Genomic DNA, 22,127 nt, shown 5'->3' with positions numbered 1-22,127 from the left:
TTTGAAAAGTGTTCCTGTTTTGTCTCCTAATGTGGTGGATTTTATTTAACACACATTTATATTGTTTCAATTTCACTAAATCAAAAAATTAGCAGTATTTGGATATCCACCCTCACAGTCATCTTATACTTCCTCCTCTGATCTTCTTACATTTTCTGTTTGAAAATCCCTAGTCGTAAACTCTTGATACTGCCATTGTTTCAGATGCTTTCATTAGCTGCCTTTTATCACCCATTAAGACTTCCATCTTCATTTCCTTCTCTGCTTTAATCTCTCTGTTCCAGGGCTTGTCACAAGCCAACTCTTTCTCAATTTACTTCATAATCACAACTTTTCCTCTGGCCTATATAATTCTGTGTCTATGTAGCTGCACAATTACTGGAATTTTACAGATAATTTTTTCCAGGTTTTTTTTTTCTGTAAAATTAGAGTTACCTTGCTGTCCCTAACACCTTGCACACGATTGCTCCCATGTCTTCTTTCTTAAATCTCTTTAAAATAAGAATCTGCTCTGCCCTGTCAAATAGCACCTAAGGGGAAGTATTATGCTTATGAAGTACTCCTGTAATGCTAGTAAAACATTGCCCTGAGCTGAAAAGTTGTTAGACTGGTCCTGTCCCCTTTCTCTCAACTCGCTAATATACAGTACTATAGTACTCATTTTACTTGATGTTTTAAAATGGGTTCCAATGCTGTGAGTTACTGACTTGGGAAACCTTGCTCTAACATTAGCTTGCAAGTCAGTAGAAGTCCGCTGAAGCAGATCCAATAGCAAGATCAGGGCTTCAGACTGAGCACGAGTGTTGTCTTTGATCTGTCCTGTACAGATGGATACATATAAGTAAAAAGCGTGCAGTAAGTAAAAATATACTCAGCTTTCTGTCCTGCATCTACAAGAGAATCTATAGCCATAAAAGCAAAATGCATCAAAAAATGTAATGCAAAATGCACACCACTTCATCAAATGCACTTCACTGGGCACTTTCCAGTACAATGAGACAATAAAATAGGTTTTTCATGTTTTAACAATCAAAGTTTCAGAAATGGTCCATTTTTAATGTATCAAACAGTGCTTTTTTCTAGTGTCTCAGAATCAAGTGGGAAGGCTAAAGAAGAGCTCTCTCTAGGTCCTCACAAGTGGGCCATCACCATTCTGGATCAGAGTGATGAAGTTTCTGATTTAGTGTGTTGAATTTAGAAAGTACAAACCAAATCATAATGTTTTCTGTGTTCTACAGCTTACAAAATGTGAATTAAGGCAGGAAGCCAAACAGGCAACATAACTGAAACCTCATTTTGGTTTCCTGTCAAACAGTTTTCTCAAACAAGTTCTGCTGACTTTTCTACTCTCTTTTTTTGTGGATGAGCTCATAGCTCATTTTGTAGCAAGACATGGGGTTACTCACACTGTGCTTCAGAATACATTTTAATTCTTTTTTATTCGTAGGTTTACTAGGACTGACAGCCTTCACAAGAATTAAAAGTGACCCTGGTTTTGATTTTGTTGATAGAAGCTCTTATATCAGAAAGTGGATTTTAAATAGTTTGAAGAGTTCTCTACAACAGTAAAATAAGGAGTGGCCAGTGTGCATGCTTCTTCCACAAGGCATGTGATCAGTTGGAAAGAAATGAGATCATCTGGATGTTCAAAAGCCAAAAAGGAAAGAATCTAACAGCTGTTTTCTTTACAGTCAATGTGATAATGAATCATCAATATGAAGATTTTTTTTTTTCTGCTTGAATTCATACCTTTTGCCCTCTCAGTTTCTGAGCTGCTGCTGTAAAAAAAAAAAAAAAAAAACAAAAACAAAAAACAAAAAAAACAAAAAAAAAAAACAAAAAAAAAAAAAAAAAAAAAAAAACAAAAAAACAAAAAAACATAAAATCAGAACCACTGAACTGTTTTAATTAATTATTTGCCTAGCAAATAATTATTGTCATTAGGAAACATGCCTGTTCTTGCTTGCCATTAGAAACAGCTCCCATCAGTCCTCCCCACTGTCCTTCTCTGAGTCATTCAGAAAATAGCACAGCTGTGTGTCATTTTACCAAAGTACTTTGTCTGAAAAAGCACTGACAAAAATGTGGTGGATTTTTCTGGAGGAAGTTGCATGCTCTTTATGTCCCTGTTTGCTGTTACTCACTGTATCAGTCTAAGCAATCCAGCGAGCTGAATTGATGTATGCACTGTGTGTTGGTTGGGTGTGTGCCTGTGGCTGCTGTCGTGCTGTTTAGAGCAGCTTCAGTGCCTCACCAGTGAGCCTTGTGTTGATAGGTTTTCTTTATGCTTTTACTGGAGTTTCCCTAAACCAGATGAGATTTCACATACATTTTGCAGTTCTAAATGAAGCTTGTGCTTATAAAAAGTTTTAGTTTATGTTCTTACTCATATGCAGAGAATGCTTTTAATTTAAAAATCTCCTGGCTCCGTGAGAATTGCAAGAGCAATCATCATCAATGTTGATCATATTTGGCAGCACCTTGTTAAATGAAATCTTTGTTTTGTCATGTAGCTGCAGTAAACAGCAACATAAATCCCAGTCAGGAGCTTCTAATGCAGGTTCAGAATGACTTGCATCCTATTCTCCTATTAATTAAACAAATCAGGAATTAACTATCTTGGAAAGACCATCGCCTGTTTAATAAAAGGAGATCACTCATAGCCATTTCAGAAATTTTTAAAAATAAAATGAAGGATAAAAATATTTCAGAATGTAAAAATTGTAAGAAGGAGAGCAAGCTGTGCAAGGCATTTCTTTGTAGCATCTTTAATTTGTGAGAAAAAATACTTCACAAAATAGAGAAGATCTTGCAAGTAGCTTGACTTGCAAATTTAGAAACTACTCAGCATATTACAGGTGGCAAAATAAGTCAATCGTTTATCATTCTCAGTTGTTAGTAGAATTCTAATCAAGTGGTGGCATTACTGAAAATAAAGCAGAGGTCAGCTTGTGTTGCAGTATTACAATTTAAAATAATAAGCAGTGTCCTTCTGTGCTCTTGGCAAAGTTATAGAGTGTTCATTTAAATCTAAAGTGTGCCCACATTGTTAATATCCTTACTCATGCTATTAAAAAAATGCTTCAAAGATGTATATCTTTCTGTTTATAATGTGCTGTATGCTAATCTAAACAATGTTATTTCCTTCTATGGCACTTGCTTTTAAATTCAGCTTTATCCTGATCTAATTTGTCAAACAAATTCCAGAGACCAATTGTTCTGGTTACCATACAGATGAATGTTTTACTGTTTTCATTTTCCAGGTTTGGCACATATGCAGAATAAACTTTGTAGTCATCATCACTGGGATGTTGATGTTCTGGATCAGTCCTGGCCCAAAGTAGACCCAGATTACCTTCAGCCATCAGATGTTGTGGAGATGTCTGTACTGGTAAGAGCGTTTTGATTTACTTTCAGTAGTGGCCAAGTAATGTGTTATGACCCCAGAGGATGATGAAATTTCTTCTCTTGTGGAAGTCACTTCCCATAGTAGATGGCTCAGTTCACTGAGCCAAAAAATTCAGATAGTTCAAAATAGAAGCTGCTATTGTGCTGAGTAATTAAAATGGTTTCCTAAACAAAAAGATGTAGTGAGTCTGGAAGAGAGATGCCCTAAAAAACCTTTCAGAGTGACTGCCTATTAGTACCTGTGGAGATTTGACCAATGAAAATCCATGGGCAAGGATGATACTGTCAAAACTAGGATCAAAATACAGGCCCAGATTTTTGCCTGACTGTGCATTTATTAACTCAGCTCTGTACAAAAATGTATCATTAGGTGATATTTCTTATGGTACGTGGCTCCCTAACAGAACCAATCATAAGCTGGGTTGAGTTGTGATTTTTGCCAAATGATGTTTCCCATCTGCCTTGGGCTGAATTTCTGGCACATGTCAGGAGAGTGCATTTGCAGGAATGGGGTTGAGAAAACCAACTATATTTGGAAATGTTAAAACTTCCAATTTTTCTTTGAGCTCTACCCGCTTTGTGGCCCATGGAAAGAGCTGGCTGTTCAGTGGAAGAGTGGACATGTAACTACCTTTAGTTAGCCTCCAGTTTCCCAACGTGTGCATGGTGTAGTTTACTGTCTTCTTTCCTATGGCTGTAGTTGAGGATGCTCCCATACATCATAAAGCTTGGTCATTAGACAGGGCACAGAGGGAATGAATGCCTGGAGCCCAAGGCGTGGAATTCCTGAGCAGTGTCTCAGCTCTTCCACTGACTGACTCCTGCTCCACCTGCCTTCAAGTTCCTCGTGCTCAGGCATTGTGATGGTCTGTAATTAACATAATTGCATACTACTAGATCTGCAGGACTTCTGCCTTTTTCACTGTCCCCCAAAGGATAATTTTAGCATTCTAAACTTAAATGTTCTAAATTAAATTAAATGCTTCAACTTAAACACTTTCTGTGTTTCTGGACATTGAATGAAACAGAGCCTATAGAAGAATTGCCATTTGGTCATGAAAAACTGTATGTTCTGTATGTGTAAAACAAACAGACAAAAGGCATTTTAGCTGTATTTTTTTTTTTTTTCAGTTTGCCCCTTTGGGGAAGGGAGCAAAGCAGTTGGTTAGTTTTTGTTGAGCTTTTTGTTGAGTTTTTTGAGGAGGGAAGAGATTAGTTGAATTTAAGGGAAGCCATGTTGCTGTAGATTTCCTTAATCAAAGTATCTTTGCAAATAATTTCATATCTTGCCTGATCTCTCCTTCAGTTTATTTGGACAGAATGAGAAATACTGTTAAAACACTAGTTTTTCCAACCTTAAACATACACATTTGACAAAGACCAAGGAGTATGACTTTTTGAAGGAAATTTTTAATTGTTATCTTTCCAAACCAAGGAGAAGGACTGTATTGCCAGCTGGTGTTAATAGAAAACTTAGCCTAATAGTCACTGTGGGTGATTTGCTTTATTCCTCTTTCTTTCCCTCTCTTTCTTTCCCTCTCTTTCTTTCTTTAAGTGATAAGCACTTAGTTCTAACAGCAAAAATCTTCACTAAGGTATGATCACTTCTCTCAAGCTCAAAATAAGCCTTCACGTCCAAGCATAGCGAGCAAACATCTTGAATCCAGTGTTCAGTTTATAAGGAAGTCATGAATGAGAAATTGTCTAATTATAGAAACATCTTTGCAGTTGTGGTTAAAGCAAACATGGTATTAAATATATCCTTGAAATAACAACTTCAGCAACACAGGGAATACTCTGGACACAGTGTTTTCAAGACTACACAAGACTACCAAATATGAAAATACCTAAACATTTCACTGATGTTCTTCTACTGACATGAAAATTTCCTTCTCATAAAAAGAAACAAGAAAGAAGATTAATTTTGCTTCTTAATAGCCATTATGAAAATTTTTTTTGTTTCTTTTCCTGGTTGACTTTGTCAAAGCCATAGCCTTGTGTAGCAGTCTTGTAATGAGAGAAAAAACAAACCCTGGGTTCTCAGTCATATATTTATGGAATAATGTGATGTGTGTGAACACCTTCCTTCTGAGAAAGCAAAAGACTGGAAGACCAGAGAGTCAGTTGCTTTTTTGAGCTGGGAATAATTCTTAGAAATACTGCCTACAGAGTGTGCCTGGCTTTCTACTGTAAGAGTAAGGCAAAAGGGAAATATGGGGGAGCAGGGAATGTGCACAGAATGTGGGAAGTCTTGTGGACACTGTGGTTTTTGTATGGCTGCAAAAAAAAATTGCCCTCATTAAACCAAGAAACACTCACCATACAGAGGAACTGGTTAGTTGCAAAGAGTCAGTGTCTCTTCACAAGGCTGTACAGTCAAACCAAGTCTTTGGGCCACAACCCTTTTCTTCTCAAGCCATCAAACTGCCTCAGGCTGCCAGGGGTTTGTCTGCTGAGACATTCTGGGTTTATTTCTCTTCACACAAAATACGTCGTTATTTCCTGTCTATGGTGGAGTAATGTCTTTCCATATTTAACACAAAGCAACTAAAGCAACCAACTCACTTCACTATCCTTGGCTGAAGGAATATAAATTACCAGCAAGAAAGACATTTAAATTCACTGGTTATTCACAGTATCTGTTACTCTAAATATTATTGCAAAGTTGAGTATTTTTAATAATACTGTATATTATTAATGCTCTGAAAAATCTGACCTGAATGTAGTGTGCATTTCATTCTATAAACACATTTCTGACTAGCATTCCTCACATTTTCTAGGTGATAGAGAACAGTTAGCAGATGTGGTCTTAAAACTGATGTTTTTAGAAATAAAAAAAAAAGTTGGTGTCATTTTCCTAGCTTTGGCATATGAGGGAGGCCTAACAGTACACAGATATTTATTTTCTTTCTAACTTCTCAGAAGGATTATGCATCAATGGTAAAAAAATATTTGAGTTGAATTAAAAATTTCTCTCTGCAGCCTCAAGGTGCTTATTTTTCAGTGTTTTGTGATTTCATTTCAACTTTTATAACTTCTGTGGTTATCACTAGCTCCCTGTAGATCTGGAATAGTGTAGAATGTCAAATGTTAAAAAAAAAAAAAAAAAGGAAAAAAAGAAATTAGGGAAAAGAAGAGAAGAAAAAAGCAACAGCTTCCTTCCTCAGGGGAAGAAAAGAACCAAGACTCCTGTATTTCTTCTCTTGCAGTTTTTCAGGGTTTTTCAGAGAAGCAAGGCTGCCAATTTTCTTGTGCTGGCACTTTTACGTGGAAATGCCAAGGGTTACTCTGGTCTAGTCAGATACAGACAGAGAGATGGAGGAATAGCAGAAAGCATTTCTCCTGCTGAGAGCCTAAGCCCTGGACTAAAAGGATATGTGAATAGGATGCTTGTTGAGCACAGCATGTGATGAAATCTGCAGCTGGCTGTTATAAGAGTAGTGTTAAAATGCTTCATGATATCTACCTATAATGAAAGCCATGCTCAAACACGTAGTTAAACCATAAACAATCAGCTGTTTGATAAAAGTTTTGGTCCCAGCTCAGAGCATACTGTGGGAAGATCAGGAGACATGCTGTGGGAAGGTGGAGATGTGCTGTGGGAAGGTACACAGTGCCAGGTCGCCCAGGCTTCTCAGCCTTTCTAGGAAAACGCAACCACTAGCAGTCATTTATTTACCAAGTTGATTTAGACTGCTTGGCTTTTCTTTTGAGAACAGCACCAAATAGGCTAGTTGTGGAAAATTTCCCTCTGCCAGCATCCATCCACTGGGACATATTAATTTGCATGATGGAGGACAGTGAATGACATTTTAAGTAAGCAGGCATAGCTTTGAACTGCAGGCTGCGTGTCCTAGCAGCAAGTTGAGAAGCTTGCTTTATATTCCCACTAAAACTGTATCTGTTTGGATTTTACTGTTTTCTTTTTCCTGTGGAATGCATTTGTTCTCCAATGTGTCCTGTCAAAAACAACTGCTTGTATTTATTTTTCACAAAAGCTTTAAAAATTAACTCCTATGTGTTTTTCAAGGGTTTTACTTTACACCAGGTGCTAAAGGCAAAGTTTAACACAGCCAGCCTATTATGATGCTACATTATGGATGTATGTAGGAATAGTTCAAATCCTACTGACATTATCACCGCAAATTATTGTCAGGACTAGGACTGATTCTTGCTGCATTTGAAACTTCATCTTGTTCCTTAAGAATCTGTCCCAACTTCCTCTCTCCGAGAATTGCACAAATTATTTTATTTTCAATAAAATAAAATACAAACAAAATACAAGCTAGGTAAGTGAACTAGGTCTTTCTCGTTTGTTGTATGTTACATACAGATGTCCTGGATAAAATCTGGGTGAAAACCAAGTAGTGTACATTTTTATGTCCAAACTGCATTAAGCAATGTCTGTTCCTTTTAGAACATTGAAATCTCCTTGAAATTGACCCTTTGGGGTCAGAGATCTGCAGTACCTACACAGATTATTATACAAGTAATGTAATCAGCTTCATTTAAAAATTCAAATTATTTAATTTTCTAAAATGTATGGCTTACATTCTTCTTATCAAGCCACTGAAAACAGTTCATAAATCTGAAAGCTTTTGTAATAATTAATTTTATGCCAGCTCCAGAAAGGTAGTCAGGCTCTGTAGTCTGTCTCCATTATCTACTCTTACTGGATGACAGAAAGGATTTATAAAACCATTTTATAAATTAAAGTGATTTCCACCAAAGGACTTACTCAATTTTACTTACATGATTCTGCCTCACTGAAGCAAAACCAGTGTGGAAGCTGCTCTGAAAACCAGCCACACACAGGAAAATGTTAGTTAGTGAGTAGTTGATGTCTTTGTGGTCAGTGCTGGATTAACAAGCCATAGGTTGAGTGCAACATATAACAATGAGTGCAACATACACTAAGTTAAAGCCTGTTTTTCTAAAAATAATAAATCTTCCATTTGAATCTCTGCAAGACATTGCTTAGCTGCAGGGAATCAAAATTGCTGCCCAGAAGTATTTACAAACCAAGACTGCCGCCAGACATTTTATGCAGCTTGTGTGACTGTCATGTTTTTAAAATTAAAAGATCACTGCATTGCACAGTCACGTGCTGCATGCTGTCTTCAAAACTGAGACTTCCTGTGGCCACTTCTCCAATTTTTTTGAGTATCATGAGTCAGAGTTTTATCATATGGTGGACAGGAGATAGAATTTTATCATCTACTTTAGAAAGTGTGGGTTTGGAGAAGAGTTTATTCCACTATCCCCCTTTCCTTTTGTAAAAAGATGGATTGGATACAGGAAATGAAATTGTAGGAAACAGTCTAGTTAAACTTCTTTCTTCTTGTTTTCATGTCTCTTTTTCAGATCAATAACAAAGCTTGTGGCAAAGTTTTTGTGCCTCAGCAAGCAGCCCGCAATTTTGAAGAAGTCCATGAGCTTGTTCTTCGAAGTGAACTTGGAGTCAAGCATCTCCAGGGACGAGCCATTAAAAAGGCCTTTCTGTCTCCCCGAACTGCCCTTATCAACTTCTTGGTGCAGGAATAGAAAAGGTTCTGCTGGGCTGTAAAAGGGAACTGGAATCTTTTGAGGTGAAACCGATGCAAAAACAGTTACAGTTATTTCACTTCATGTAAAGGCGGGAAAGAAATATTAAAATCAGATTGCTGCTAAATCTTCCTTTCAATGTGGAGAAATGTGCAGAATTAAAGTTTCTTATTGAGTCACAGTAAGACACTGCTTGTCCAATTTCTTTGGGAGAATGAGAAGGAAGAGCAGAAGAACTAAACAATTGTAACAGAGTGTAACTGAAGAAAGCGCATGGGGCTTAGTGTCAGCCTCAGGAATATATCCTGTTGGAAAGTTGGCTTTGCTAATTGCAGATGCTTAAATGTAATTCCAGGACTAAATGACTGTCCTGAGTATGTGCTACCCTAAATGTTAGGTGTGCTTTGCTCCCTGTATCACATGTTTGGGTAACCTACCATTAACTAGCATTTAAAGTTTTAAGAAAACACTACAAAACATTACAGACTGTTAATTTAAAAAATCAATTTATTGTGCTGACCAATGGCCTTGGGCACAGCAGAATGGGTGGTTTGATACATTTCACATAAATTTCAGAGACAAGTCAAGAAAAAGGTCAGATTATTTAGCCAAGCTCTGCCTTAGCCAGGGTTCTCCTTCCTAGCTGATGCATTTGTGTTGCACATGCATGAGAGGTGCAACTTTAGCAAAGTACTGATGGTTGTTTCTGTGTGGAACAGGATGGAAGTTACTTCCTGCGCTTGAGCCATCTGAGAGACTTTCAGGGCATTCAAGGGAGGGATCAGTCAGCTGCTAGAAATGCAGCAGAGGAAGGCAGAGAGGGTGCTTTTTGGCTCTATTGGATCTTGTAGTGCCTAGATTGTAAAACTTGAAATTCTTTTTTTTTTTCTGAGGGGTTCATTAAGTGAAAATAGTCATCATGTTTCTAAAAATCAATCAGACATTCATAAAATATAAAGCCATTATCATACCTGATTCCAACCAGGTTATCTGTATGCTGCATTGCTGATATATCCACATGGAAATATTTATTGTGTTCAGCAAATGCTTGAAAACTAGTTTCCATGGAAACAATTGCAGAGTTCATTGTGAAAGAATGTTTTTCTTTAACAGTCATTCAACTAACTAGTCCAATAAGTCAGCCATTTGTAAGCCATTCTGACAGTTGAGAAATCAGCAGCAACAACCAGTGAGGCAAATACAGAGGTCTGCAGTAACCTCCCAGCCCAGCAGGCATCCAGACTCTGTACTGAATTGAAAGGAAACCAAGAAAAATATCCCACATAACAGTAAATAAGTCTCATAGATCCTTAGTAACTAGACCTAAGACAGATCACATCACCATGTGGGCACTAGCTAAGCAATGCCACTATTCATTTGGGGTTTATGCATTTTTGATACCGAATATCCACATGCATAACAGACATGCCAGGCTTAGCAAGCATGCTTGGCTCTACATCCCTACATCTGCAATAAAACTCTTCTGATTTTTGCTTCCTCCTGGACCACACTTGTGCAGATTTTCTCTCCAGCAGTCCTTTGACACCAGAATGACTAAGAAATGGAATATTTATAATGAAGATACGGTCCTTACAGTTTTAAGACTCCAGAAATCTGAGCCACAAAGGAATGCATTCAGACATTGAAGCACAGGCCTTTAGTTGGAGTTAAAATAATTTGAATTCCAGTGTCTGCCTAGCATATATGTTGTTATAAATTCATAAAACTTCTGTTCAGAAGCCCCTAAAAGGACTGTGAAAGAGATCCTCTAAAGTAAAACCTGTGGCACAGGCCAGTCCTCCAGCTTTTTTTTTTTTTTTTTTTTTTTTTTTTTTTTTAAATTTATGTTAAAGTTTAACAGACCCTGTGGAACCATTTTAACAGAATTTTTCTTTGAGGGAAAGGTGACATGTTTGATGTAAATAAAAACTTTTTAAATTTACACAGATGAAGAAAGATGTTGTAAGCCCAGCAACCCTGTGGTGCCTTTAAACAAAAGCTGCAGTCATTGCAGGGCTGGCAGCAGCCCACAGTGTTTATTGCTTTTAGTGCTTGAGGGTATTTGTTTTTGCCTGAGAAAGTGAATTGTAGATGTAACTTGGTGATTCAGGCAAAAATCAAAATAGGGAATGGATTTCTACAGGCTAAAAAAGGAAAGGTAGTGAATAGCAGACTCACAAAAAGTGTAAGGTCAGAAGTCCCACCAGTGTGTTTACAGTAAGTTGTAATTCAGTGTGGTCTAGAGGATACAAAAAAGGTGGCAAGAGAGTGAGTGAGAGAGATGATGCAGACAGTGTGACAGAGCCTAATCCCTGCTAAGTGTATATTTGAAGGATGGCAGAGGTGCCAGCTGCAGAGCTTTGCTGTTACAAGGTTGACCTGCTCTGAAGCACGATTACTGCTTGTCTTACAGTAATTGTGACTCACAGGTTCGGTCTGTGCCTAGATGGCACTGATAATGATACACAGGCTGCAGCCTGTTACTAAGCCTTTGTAAAATAACTCATCACAGAGGTCTTATTTATTTGGCAGTTGTTATTTGTGTCACAGTAGAGAGGCATCTTTATGCTGAAGGTGGAAAAATATAGATTGTGCCCCCTTGTAGACCTCAAAGTCTAAATAGTGCTGGAGTTTTAAATCTGGGTGGGGAACACTTGAGAAGTGGAAGGAAGGGTGCTGGTGGGTTATCAGTCAAATTGCACTGCATTTACACACGTTAAAAAGGACATGGTGCCACTGTCTTTATTCCATGAAGTGAGGATCCAAAGATTATGTGGCAGGTTTGCTAAACCCAGTGGGTTAGACTCAAGACATGCTGCTCCAAGAGACAGATCCATGACACAGAAGGAGCATTTTCAACATCCTGTCCCTCTAAGGGATAGAAAATTGGTTGTTGCACTGATGAAATCTATATTGAATTTCTGTTTTAAGTAATGTCAAATTTAAAGAATAATTATTGCCACACTTTCAACCCCAAAACTGTTCATGTGACTAAGCTTCAAAAAAATCCAGCCCTCAAACATTGATGTCAGAAAAATAAAAACTGGCAAAGTCCTGAAACATCACCAAGTACTTTTCCAATGCTATTGATTTCATGAGAAAGGATCTCAGATGCTGGGGTGATGGGGGCACTAGAATGTGCTGGAAGACACCACTGTGTAGAAAAACATTTTATTTGGCATGGGTGGAAACTGAGGTGATATGAACACACCTGTGCTGCTGCTGCAGGGCAAGAGGGCTTTTTCTGTCATGTTAAGGGACACTGTTACAGGTTAGGTCACAAGTTAAGATAGGCCTCTATCCAGCTTGTTCCACCTGTGCTCTGAAAACAGCCCAGTACAGGGGCATTGCTGGACAATTATCAGAACCTGAACATGGAGATTGGTGCTAAATAAAATCCGTGTGCTCTCTTACCAGACTAAAGTAATGCCCCAGAACTGACATCGGATTAATAATGGTATTTTCTGATCTGACTTTGTAAAGCCTGCTTGTTTCTTTTGGAGGGAGAATTTCCACAGATAAGGCACATCACAGAGTCTCTCCTCTTTGTCTCTCCTTCTGTGTAATGCCTCACAGAAAACTATTCCTATTCTTTAAGCCTTTCACAATCAACATGCACTAGAAAGAATGTTAACTAGTGCGTTGCTGGTTGTTCCTTCCTAGGGAGGTTTGCAGTATGGCAGATTTTTCTAAAAGCTTGCTATAAATGAAGAAGTAATTGGGGCTGGTTGATTGGTTGGTTGGTTGGTGGGGGTTTTTTGTAGTTTTGTGGTACTTACTACAGTTTACAGAGATGGGATTGGTTTTATTCATGTACATTTACCCACTTGGAAGAGTACATGTGCTGGTTTCACTGGATGCTTTTTCTGCTTCCATGTTTCATCAGTCCTCTCCTTCAATTATCCAAGCTGATTTTGTGTCAAAGGACTGAGCTGAACAAGTGTTCAATGTTAAACCAGGTCTATCACCACAGTACTATCAGTCTGCTTTTGACCTTGAAAAATGTTGCTGGGACTACGCTGTGGTTAGTTTTAGGTTTTTTTCCTGGAAATGGGGTTTATGTCTCAAAGAAGAAGGATGAAGCTGATCACAGTAGATAGAGGGAGACTGAAGCGTCTCGCAGCCCTAGCAGGAGAACTGAACTGAAGCATTATCTCTGTGCAGGAGGGGAGAGGATCAGAGCTCTCATCTGCAGCCCAGATGATAAAAGAGATCTTGCGTGACATGTGGAGGAAAGGTGGGAATTTTTTTCCCTTTCCTGAATAATGTGACTTTCCGGTATTATAACGCAGTCTTCGGTGCACTAACCCTGTCTGTCCCAGGAGGCCCCGAGTTGCACACTGCCTTTGTGACTCCTGGCACTTCTCTCACTCAGGAAAATTTAAGGTCTGGTTTTAAGCCCTGGGAAGTTGCCATCTAGCACCATCTTCCATATAGAGTTATCCAGGACATTTCCTTGCATGCTCATCTGCCTGGGCTACACAGATTTGCTTTCTTTTCTGAGCTGCTGAGTTTCTCACTAAGCAAAGGAATGTGTAAATGGGACAGGCTTAAATACAACGAGTTGAATATTCACACTGTGTTTGCACTAGTGGTGCTCAGCCTGGACACAAGAAATTCTTTTATTTGAGGAGCCTGGTCTTCTTCAATATAACTCTCAACAGAACCTGTGCATTTATGTGAGCAGAAATGTGTGCTTTGTGCTTGCTCTCTGGTCTGGCTGCAAGGGGGTGGCCCACACTCACTTATAAGGCTCTGAACTTCCTCATTGCCAGTAGTTTTTTACACGTGCCAAAACCAAGTGTAAAAGGTCCAGGGTTGTCCCTAAACCCACGTCCCACTGCCAAAGGACACACGAAAGCTGCTGAGCAAAGGGAGTTGCTTTTCAATAATTCTGCTTGGTGCTGACAATACATGAAGCAAAATATGTACAAGTTGTAACAGCTGTAGGCGATCCAGTCCACTGATCAGGAATAATAAACACAGGACACATATCTGGGGAAGAAAAGAGAGCAATTTAATAAGGGAATGTGACACATTACTGGCAATGGCAGCCTGGGTTTGTTTCTGATGAAGATGAAGAGAATTGGCATTACAGGAAATTGTTTTCTGCTACAAAGGGAAACCAATTGTCTTAAAGCACATAGTAGAGTAACTAGTAAATCTTACTAATTGCTGCAAAACAGAAATACAAGTGTGCATTGCTGGGCTGGTTAAGCCAAGGAAGTTTTGTGAAAAAGATCTGTAGAAGCTTTTAGAAGTGAATATTTTTCTTAAGTACGTCTTCATCCCTGGAGAGCCACGTGGCTCGATGAAATAGCAAGGGTGCAACGAAAACATATAATTCCCAGTTTTCCCATGTGAAAGAGCATTTAAAAACATCTGTTAGTCAGAGAGATTCTCCTAGGAAATGCACAGAAGAAAAGAATGGATGCATGACTGCATCTGGCAAATCCACTTGAAGTCCACCAAACCACGTGAGGCCGATGACTGATGGCAGGATGTCGTCTGACCTGTGGAGTGCTTCCAGCCCAACATTACTGGAGGCCACGTATGTTGGTTAAAAAGGTCACAGTGCTGTTTGTGTTAATGGCCTGATAAAGAGGCAGGGAAACAGAGCTGGAAAATTCTCCAGGCGAGCTCTTGTTCTGATAAAAGCCTCTTTTCAGTAGAAAATGGAGCAAACAAACTATTCCACATTCTTTTGAGCAGGGGTAGGAAAATCAACAGAGCTGTCTGCATCAATCTGGTGTAAATCTGTAGCTGCTGAAAGGAGGTATTCTGGCCCATGGAGTGACAGCAAAGAGAGACCGGTGACTCCAACACTGCTGATGGCATCTGGAAAAACTGAGGAGAGGAAGGTAAAAGCTCTTGTCTGCCTTGGAGCAGAAGCCTAGCACCTGGCACTCAGCTCTGGCCTTCCTCATGGAGATCAAGCTGCTGCAGCTCTGGCATCTGCAGCTTCTCTCTGCTGCTTCCTGGGTTCCTATTTGGGATCTCAGTGATTCCTCATGGTTCCTGTAACCTTCCCAAGGTGTGGCTTGCCAGATAACCCTCCCTGCCTCAGTTTACCCACTTGTAGGGAGGGCCCACAGCATCCCCACTGAATTGATGCTGCAGGTGCACTATTTAAGAAGGAACATAATCCTGAAACCCCTTCTGTGAAGCATCTGTACCTCTCCTGAAAGGCAGTGTGGAAAGATGTCCCTGTACTGCCCTAGCCTTTCTCTGCCATTAGTGTTAATTAAATTACTGTTAATTAATATCCTCAGCATAATTCCCTGCAGAGATAATGCCCTGTGGTAGACACTTGTACCACAGCAGGAGCAAAACATCCAAGTCTGGATCCATTTCTGCCCTGATCCCAAGGGCATGGGATGCACCAGCTCAGGCTGCGTGGTGGGCACCGGGGCAGTCCCCAGTCCCCAGGCTGCCCCTGCAGCTTGTGAGTTATACATGCAGGCTGCAGGCAAGGCAGGCAGGGCCAGCAGAGCTGGCTGCAGGCAGAGCAGGCCTCCTGGAGGAATGCAGGGGCCCCGGGGCAGACGTGAGGAGGAACAACATGTCCCTGCCCTGCCCTGCCGCCTTCCTGAAAGCCTTCGGGAAGGCAGAGGCTGAGGTTTGGCCTCCCCACCTCCCCAGAGCACCATCCAGCAGCCTGGCCCCCTGCTTGAGCCCAGCCTTCTCATCCACAGCAGCACCTGGCCTCACCTCTGCAGTCACCTTGCTTCATCCCTCCCTCCTCCTCCTCCTCCACCCTCTTACTTGCCCTACAGTGCTGTGCATCATCTTCCTAATATAAAGCATCTGCCAAGTGTAGATAAATGGCACATTTAATGAAAACCTCTATTAGAAAACTGCAAGGAAAGTCCATCATTTCCCCGTGCTATTCAGTCAAGAGTTCAGAGATGCTGTGGCATTGCCTAGCAAGAAGCAGAGAAACACATTTTCTCCTGCAAGAACCAAGCCAGGCTCTATTCTGGAAATACTTCTCCCTTATAAATTGCTCACTCTGTTTATACACTAGCACTGAAGCCTTTATTGCTAAAACACACCAGAGCACATATCTCAGGCACTGCAGAGTGGTGTGCATAGTCCTGCAGGAAATGACCTTCCTGGAACAGCTGGAGAGACACAGGTACTGGGGACCAGCCCTGGAGAAGTCCACAAACAATCTGGTGTGCTGCCAGCTGCTGGTTTCTCACACTCGTTTGGTTGCAAATAGGCAGTGTGAGTATGCAATAGTTGCTTTTGGAGAGAGATCTGGCTATAAACCGGCACCCAGACTCCTCCTAATCATGTTTTCCCATAAACTATATAGCTGTGGGCTGTTGTCATGCTTTAAAATATGAGGGTGTTTTCTCCCAGATAGAAAAATGATCGGGAGAGAGGGGGGGAAAAAGAAACTTGTGAACTTGTGGTGGAGAATTTCTTCACATTTTCTCCATCTCTCTGTAATGCAAGCCCAAACACCAACGTGGCAGCATGAAATAAAGATAGATTTTCCCCTTCCTGCTCTCATTCACGGCTTCCCTGTTTACCTGGGCAGGCAGAGCTGTGCCCCAGCCTGCCAGCCCCGAAGGGCCACGCTGCCCCAGCACACCCACTGAGGTGGAGCCAACGCTGGGAACACCACTCGGGACTCCCTCCACCCCATGGGCAGCTGAGATTGCCACGTGGAGCAGGGCTGAATTACAAGCTGCCACCATTATTTTGCATGAATAAATGCAGTGTGTAAGCCTTGCCCACAGGAACAAAAAGAGATTACATGAGAGATGGTTTCTTTTTGTTTATTTTTCTCTTCAAGGGGTAGTGCTTAGAATAAGTTAATTCAAATTGGCACATAGATTTTCGTCCTGTGCTACAAGAGCAATCATGGACTCCTTAATTTCTTAATAGGCATGGGCTGTAAAAGTCACAGGACCTATAAACATGTGGGACCATATCTAATTGCAGCAGAAGGGTCTGCAAGTCAGTGTAGTATTACATCTCCAGTCTAACAGAAAGTTCAAGTTAATCATCTGCTCACTTGGGAATACCCCTAGCCCAAATCTCACAGAAAGAATAAATCCAGGCAGGAAACTTCAAAGGTATTTTGCTGCCTAACGTTCACTGAAAGCGTTGCAAATTCAACTCCAAAATGCCTTTGAATGGCTTGGCTGTGATCCCCCCTTGAAGGCGCTTGCCATCAAAGTGTCTGCTCATGCATGCAGAGCCTGGAAGGAGGCCAAGCCCAGTGTGAGGGGTTCCCTATCCAACGGGCTTCAGCAGCCTTTTCCAAGTTGTCCGCGTAAGCATTGTTCTGCAGACAGCTGATTTGATCCTTTGGCATAGGAAGGAAATGTACTTTACATGGCTGGTGAAGGTCAGCAGCATCCAGAGCAGCCATTTGGCAAGAAGTCTGCGTCCCCCCACTCCTCCCCTCCGCAAAGTGGTGAGCTCCTGCAGGTCGGACTGTAAAAGGACTTACAGATATTAGATAAAAATTAATGGCAGAAAATGTATGCATGACCCTAAAAAAAAAGAAAAAAAATACATGATCTGATGAAAGTTCGATTCTTCTTTGGTTTTGTGTTCAAAGCTGAAAATAGAGACATCTATTCCCAAATCCTTCTGCTCCACTCCACCAAATGATTTGTTTTCTAGAAGAATGGAAGGGGCTCATCTCAGTGTGTTGGAAGAAAAACTCTAATAGACACAAGTCTGAGACTCTGATGTGCTGGATAGGAGCATGGCTTCCCCTGATTAACTTTACATCCTTTGGAGAGAATGAGGCAAGGAGGTGCACGATGTGTAATTTCCTTTCCAACTGCTCTTTGTCCACGTTGCATATTCCTCCAGCAAGTAAAGCAGTGCTGGGGCTCACACTCCCATCCTTATCTACCTGATGCTCTGTTTCCTTTCTGTCGTTCTCCATACAAACATGAACTCAATATGTGGTTCACTACCAACTTTGTTGTTACTTATTGTTTTAACATTGAAGCTTGCCCATTTTAGATAAAAGTGGTCACACTGAAAGCTAAGCATCTCAGTTAAGCCCATCTCTAAAAGCATCCTAAAGTCAGCACTGAGGGGCAGGCATCCCACACCTCAGTCACTTCCTGTGGTTCTTGTCAGCCAAAACAGACTTCTAGAAGCCCTTTCTGAGGATGCTGAAACTGTTTTGCCTTTCATTGCCTCAGCTGAGCTTTACCTCAAACTTGACAATTTTGGTCAAGACCCACAAGAGTGGTAGTCACTCTTGCTCTTGGTAACTGGTGGCCTAAGCCTACACCTGCATGACATGGAGCAGCTGATGGGGCCACCATGGCCTCTCCCAGCCATAAAAACGGGAGGCAAACCCTTTCCAGCCAAAAGGGCCCTGGCATAGGCAGGGGTTTGTTGTGCTTTGCACGACACACATCCAGATGGAGGGAGGCTAAACTGTCAGGGCTTGTGTGAAGCAGGGTTTAGCCCCCAGGCACCCAGCTTCTCCCAAAATGAAACAGGGCTTGTGGGGATCAGCCTGAGGGAGGCTCTGATACGCCCCTTCCCTCATGTCCAAAGCAGAGGAAGGCTTGAAAAGATCTGATAGATGGGATTGCTTGATAGTTGGGATGTTTCCCTGATATTGTAAAAAGCTCCAGTATTATCAATCTCTTTGAAATGTGGCAGGTCAGGCTTAGTAGCAACATGTGCTGGGGTCCTCCTTCTCCCCATCCTGAGGACTGGGGAAGCTCCATTGCTGTGCTTCGCCCTGTGCTGGAATTCACATCCACCTGTCTTCCCTAGAAATCATAAACTCCCTTATCTAAAACTGTGTTGTGGCTAGACTATGTTTCATGAGTCCAAAGTTCATCAGTTTACCAGCTCAAGCTCCAGCCTAAGGTTGTTGCTGCAGGGACGAGCTTTCAGCCTCTCAGTCCTGCTTGGAGCCTCTTTGAAGACGCCACAGCAGTTCCAAGGCTGCCTTGAAAGAAGACAAGGCACCTTTTCCAGGCACTCACAGTGCCATCATTTTTAAGAACATTGGGCCAAATCTCATAAGAAGAGGCAGGATATTTTAGGCCTGGCCTCATTTGTTCAGGAGTGTTTTTGTAAGGGAATGGATCAAAGAACAGAGGGGATTTTTTTTTTTTTTTTTTTATTTCTAACATGTTTTGGTCACAGCCCAATTCACCGTTATTAAAGGCAGTGAATTTCCACATTCCTTAACATTTGGCCCTCCCTCCTGGAGCCTGGGGGAGAATTACAATAACAAGTTATGGGAATGCAGGACATGTGCCTGGGCCCGTAGGCTCAACTGCACCAGTAAGTTTGCTCAGAGGTTCCACAGCTCCCTACCAACCAGCCTCTCCACCAGCCCAGCAGAGCTGCAGCCCCCACAACCTCTGGGCACCTCCAGGCTGTGTTGGTGGCCATGGAAATTTTGCAATTGGCCCAGGCTGACAGAGGAAGGAGGCTAGGATGTAAAGTGTAGATTCACATGGGTAAGTCTTTAATCATGGGCATGAAGTGTCTCAACCACATTGGGGCACCCCGAATGCAGTTTTACACACAGTTCCTGTACCTCTCAAGCATTTGAGAGCAACGTGATTTGCCCAATCCCTATGCATCCTACATATGCCACCGAATTCCAAAGCAACAATAATTTTATGATGTCATGAACCATCTTCTTCTTTCCTGATCTAAATGTCTCTGGAGTTGTGAACTTGCTGCAGTTAGGTGTCTGATGCTGGATAATGGGGTGGGGGGATCCCGAAGGTGTCAGGATGGCTGGGATGCTGGCATCCAGGGGTATTTATTCTTTCAGGCCAAGGGTCGTCTTCCTGCAATGATACAGGGTCCTTTAGTCATGCTTACTTAAGCATAGAATGCCTATCTACACCAAGAAAATTCATACAATTTCCTACTATGCAAAATAATTGCTCCAATAGTTATGGAATGAGATTTTCCTCGCAGTTTTTCATGGGGGAGTAGGGCTGGTTTGTTTGTTGTTTTTCCCGACGGGCGTCTGTGACTTTTCACAAGGCTTCTTCAGGAAGGTTGCAGGGCTGCAGGGTGAAAAAGAGGAACATTATCCAGCGAGAAGAGGCAAAAAGACCGGGTAACTTTAAGCACCGTGCGCACCTCCTTCCCAGCTCTGCTGCCCGACCCGAGCCCTTCCCGAGCCTGGTCGGACACCGCGGGACGTTCTTTGGGACAGCACGCGACGCTTCCGGACACACCGCGCGCGCCCTCTTCACGGAGCGGGGACGAGCAGCGCGCGCGGGGGGGTGGGCGTGGTTTGGGGGCGTGCCCAAGGGAGTTCCGGCGTGGCCCCGCCCCCGGCCCGCGCCCACAGCCACGCCCCCGGGGGGACGGGCTCGGCGGGAGCGCGGCGGGACGGAGCGGCTGCCGCTGCCGGCGTTGCCTTGATTCCCGGCGGGAAAGAGGAGACGAGGAGGAGGAAGAGGAAGAAGCAAAAGAAGAAGAGGAAGGCGGGGGTCTTCCCGCTAAGCCGGGCAGGATGGACAAGTACGACGATCTGGGTCTGGAAGCCAGCAAGTTCATCGAGGACCTCAACATGTACGAGGCCTCCAAGGACGGTCTCTTTCGGGTGGATAAAGCTGCCGGCAACAACCCCGAGTTCGAGGAGACCAGGCGGGTGTTCGCCACCAAGATGGCCAAGATCCACCTCCAGCAGCAGCAGCAGCAGCAGGAGGAGATGCTGATGGCCGCGATGAACGGAGGGGCTGCCGCCTTCCACCCCCCTCGGCCCAACCCGCCGGTGGCGCGGGGTTCGAAGCCGCCCCCTGCCGCCGAGGGGCCGCGAGCGAGGCCCTGCGAGGGAGGAGAGCGGAGCTTCGGGGAGAGCGGCGCACGTGCCGAGGGCCCCGGCAGCCAGGCCGGGCGCCGGGGCTGGGAAGCAGAGCCCGACAGGATCCCCCGAGTGGGAGGCTCACAGCCTGGCGCGGGGCGCGGGGAGCAGCAGGCTGGGAGCTCCGGCGACCCCCAGCCCTGCCGCGGCGGACAGGAGAACGGCGGCGAGGGCAGGCGAGGTGTCGGGGACCGTGACCCGCTGGCAGCCGGACAGAGGTCCTCCTCCTTTTCAAACGCCTCGGCGGGGCCAGAGGAGCCCCAGCCACAGCAGGGGTCCTCGTCCTTCACAGCACCCTCAGCGCAGCCCACTCGAGGGTTCTCAGGCTCTGCTGAGCCCTGCAGTCCCAGAGCGGGGGGAGATGGCAACCAGCCGTGGTACCAGGGTGTCTCGCTGTCCTTCCCACCAGGCTCCGCACCTGCTTCTCCCAGTGTGGAATACCAGCCCGCCGCTGCCTACCCCGGCCCAGCCGGTCACTTTGTGGCCCACGGTCAGAACCACAGGCCCGCCAGCAGCAGCGGGAACCCTGAGCCGGGTTCCTCGCGCCTGGCCTCGCGAGAGATGGTGGCTCCCAGTGCACCTCAGGTGCTTTTCCCAGAGGCCGTGAGCGGGCCACGGTCAGACTCTGGGCACCTGGATGGCTCCAGCACAGCAAAGGTGAAGCTGCCCTGCCAGACCCTCCATCCGCAGCCAGAGCAAGGGCCATCGGCAGCCGAGCTGAAGCTGGAGGCATTGACCCAGCGCCTGGAGCAGGAGATGGATGCTCGGCCAAAGGCCGATTACTTTGGTAAGGAGGCAATCCACCCGTCGGCACAAGTGCATTGCAAAGTGTCACGGCAGGGTTCAGACCTGCAGGATTGCATTTGCCTGTATATTTTCTTGGTTGCTCTCCGTCAGTTGCCCAGAGCAGGATGTTTTAATTTAACTTTTATTTATCACAGGGATTAGAAGCTCTTCCTCCTGTGACACCTTTTTCTTTAATCCTGCCTCTCTAATTTTAAAGCAAAGGTAGTTTAGCAGCTTTGTGGGGGGCAGTGCTGGGAAGAAGCTGGATATTTTGAAGTGTCCTTCATTGCGAGCAGGGAGGAGCTTAACTTTTCTTGACAATACTCCTGGTTCTCTGTGTCTTACAAGGATGCATCCCTCGTCCACCTGTGGCTGGGAAAGCAGCCACCCAGCCTGTGGAGGAGTTGTGCCTGCATAGGCTGCTGTCATGGAGAAGGGCACGGAGCTCAGGGAAGAGAGAAGTAGCTTGGAGATGGGGAGGGTTGTGGTTTCCCAAAGTTGCCAGCATTGCCTCTGCTCCCAGGTGCTGGTTCCCATCAGCAGTGAAAGG

The 22,127-nt window shown here is 43.3% G+C and overlaps 2 protein-coding genes across 2 annotated transcripts in view; both read left to right on the top strand.

Moving 5' to 3' along the window:
• The window catches only part of LARS2 (leucyl-tRNA synthetase 2, mitochondrial), an 82,762-nt gene extending 73,629 nt beyond the window's left edge, over positions 1 to 9,133 (top strand). The window contains exons 20-21 of the mRNA XM_056485632.1: positions 3,264 to 3,391; positions 8,773 to 9,133. Coding sequence (XP_056341607.1) covers positions 3,264 to 3,391; positions 8,773 to 8,952 — 308 coding nt within the window. The 3' untranslated portion in view covers positions 8,953 to 9,133. The remainder of the gene's footprint in view (positions 1 to 3,263; positions 3,392 to 8,772) is intronic.
• An 11,161-nt stretch (positions 9,134 to 20,294) lies between these two features.
• Positions 20,295 to 22,127, top strand: part of LIMD1 (LIM domain containing 1) — a 33,155-nt gene continuing 31,322 nt past the window's right edge. Inside the window, exon 1 of the mRNA XM_056485638.1 lies at positions 20,295 to 21,578. Coding sequence (XP_056341613.1) covers positions 20,441 to 21,578 — 1,138 coding nt within the window. The 5' untranslated portion in view covers positions 20,295 to 20,440. The remainder of the gene's footprint in view (positions 21,579 to 22,127) is intronic.

This window comes from Oenanthe melanoleuca, chromosome 2 (assembly GCF_029582105.1).
Source record: "Oenanthe melanoleuca isolate GR-GAL-2019-014 chromosome 2, OMel1.0, whole genome shotgun sequence".
Taxonomy (NCBI): Eukaryota; Metazoa; Chordata; class Aves; order Passeriformes; family Muscicapidae; genus Oenanthe; species Oenanthe melanoleuca.
This window is presented reverse-complemented; position numbering and strand designations above follow the sequence as displayed.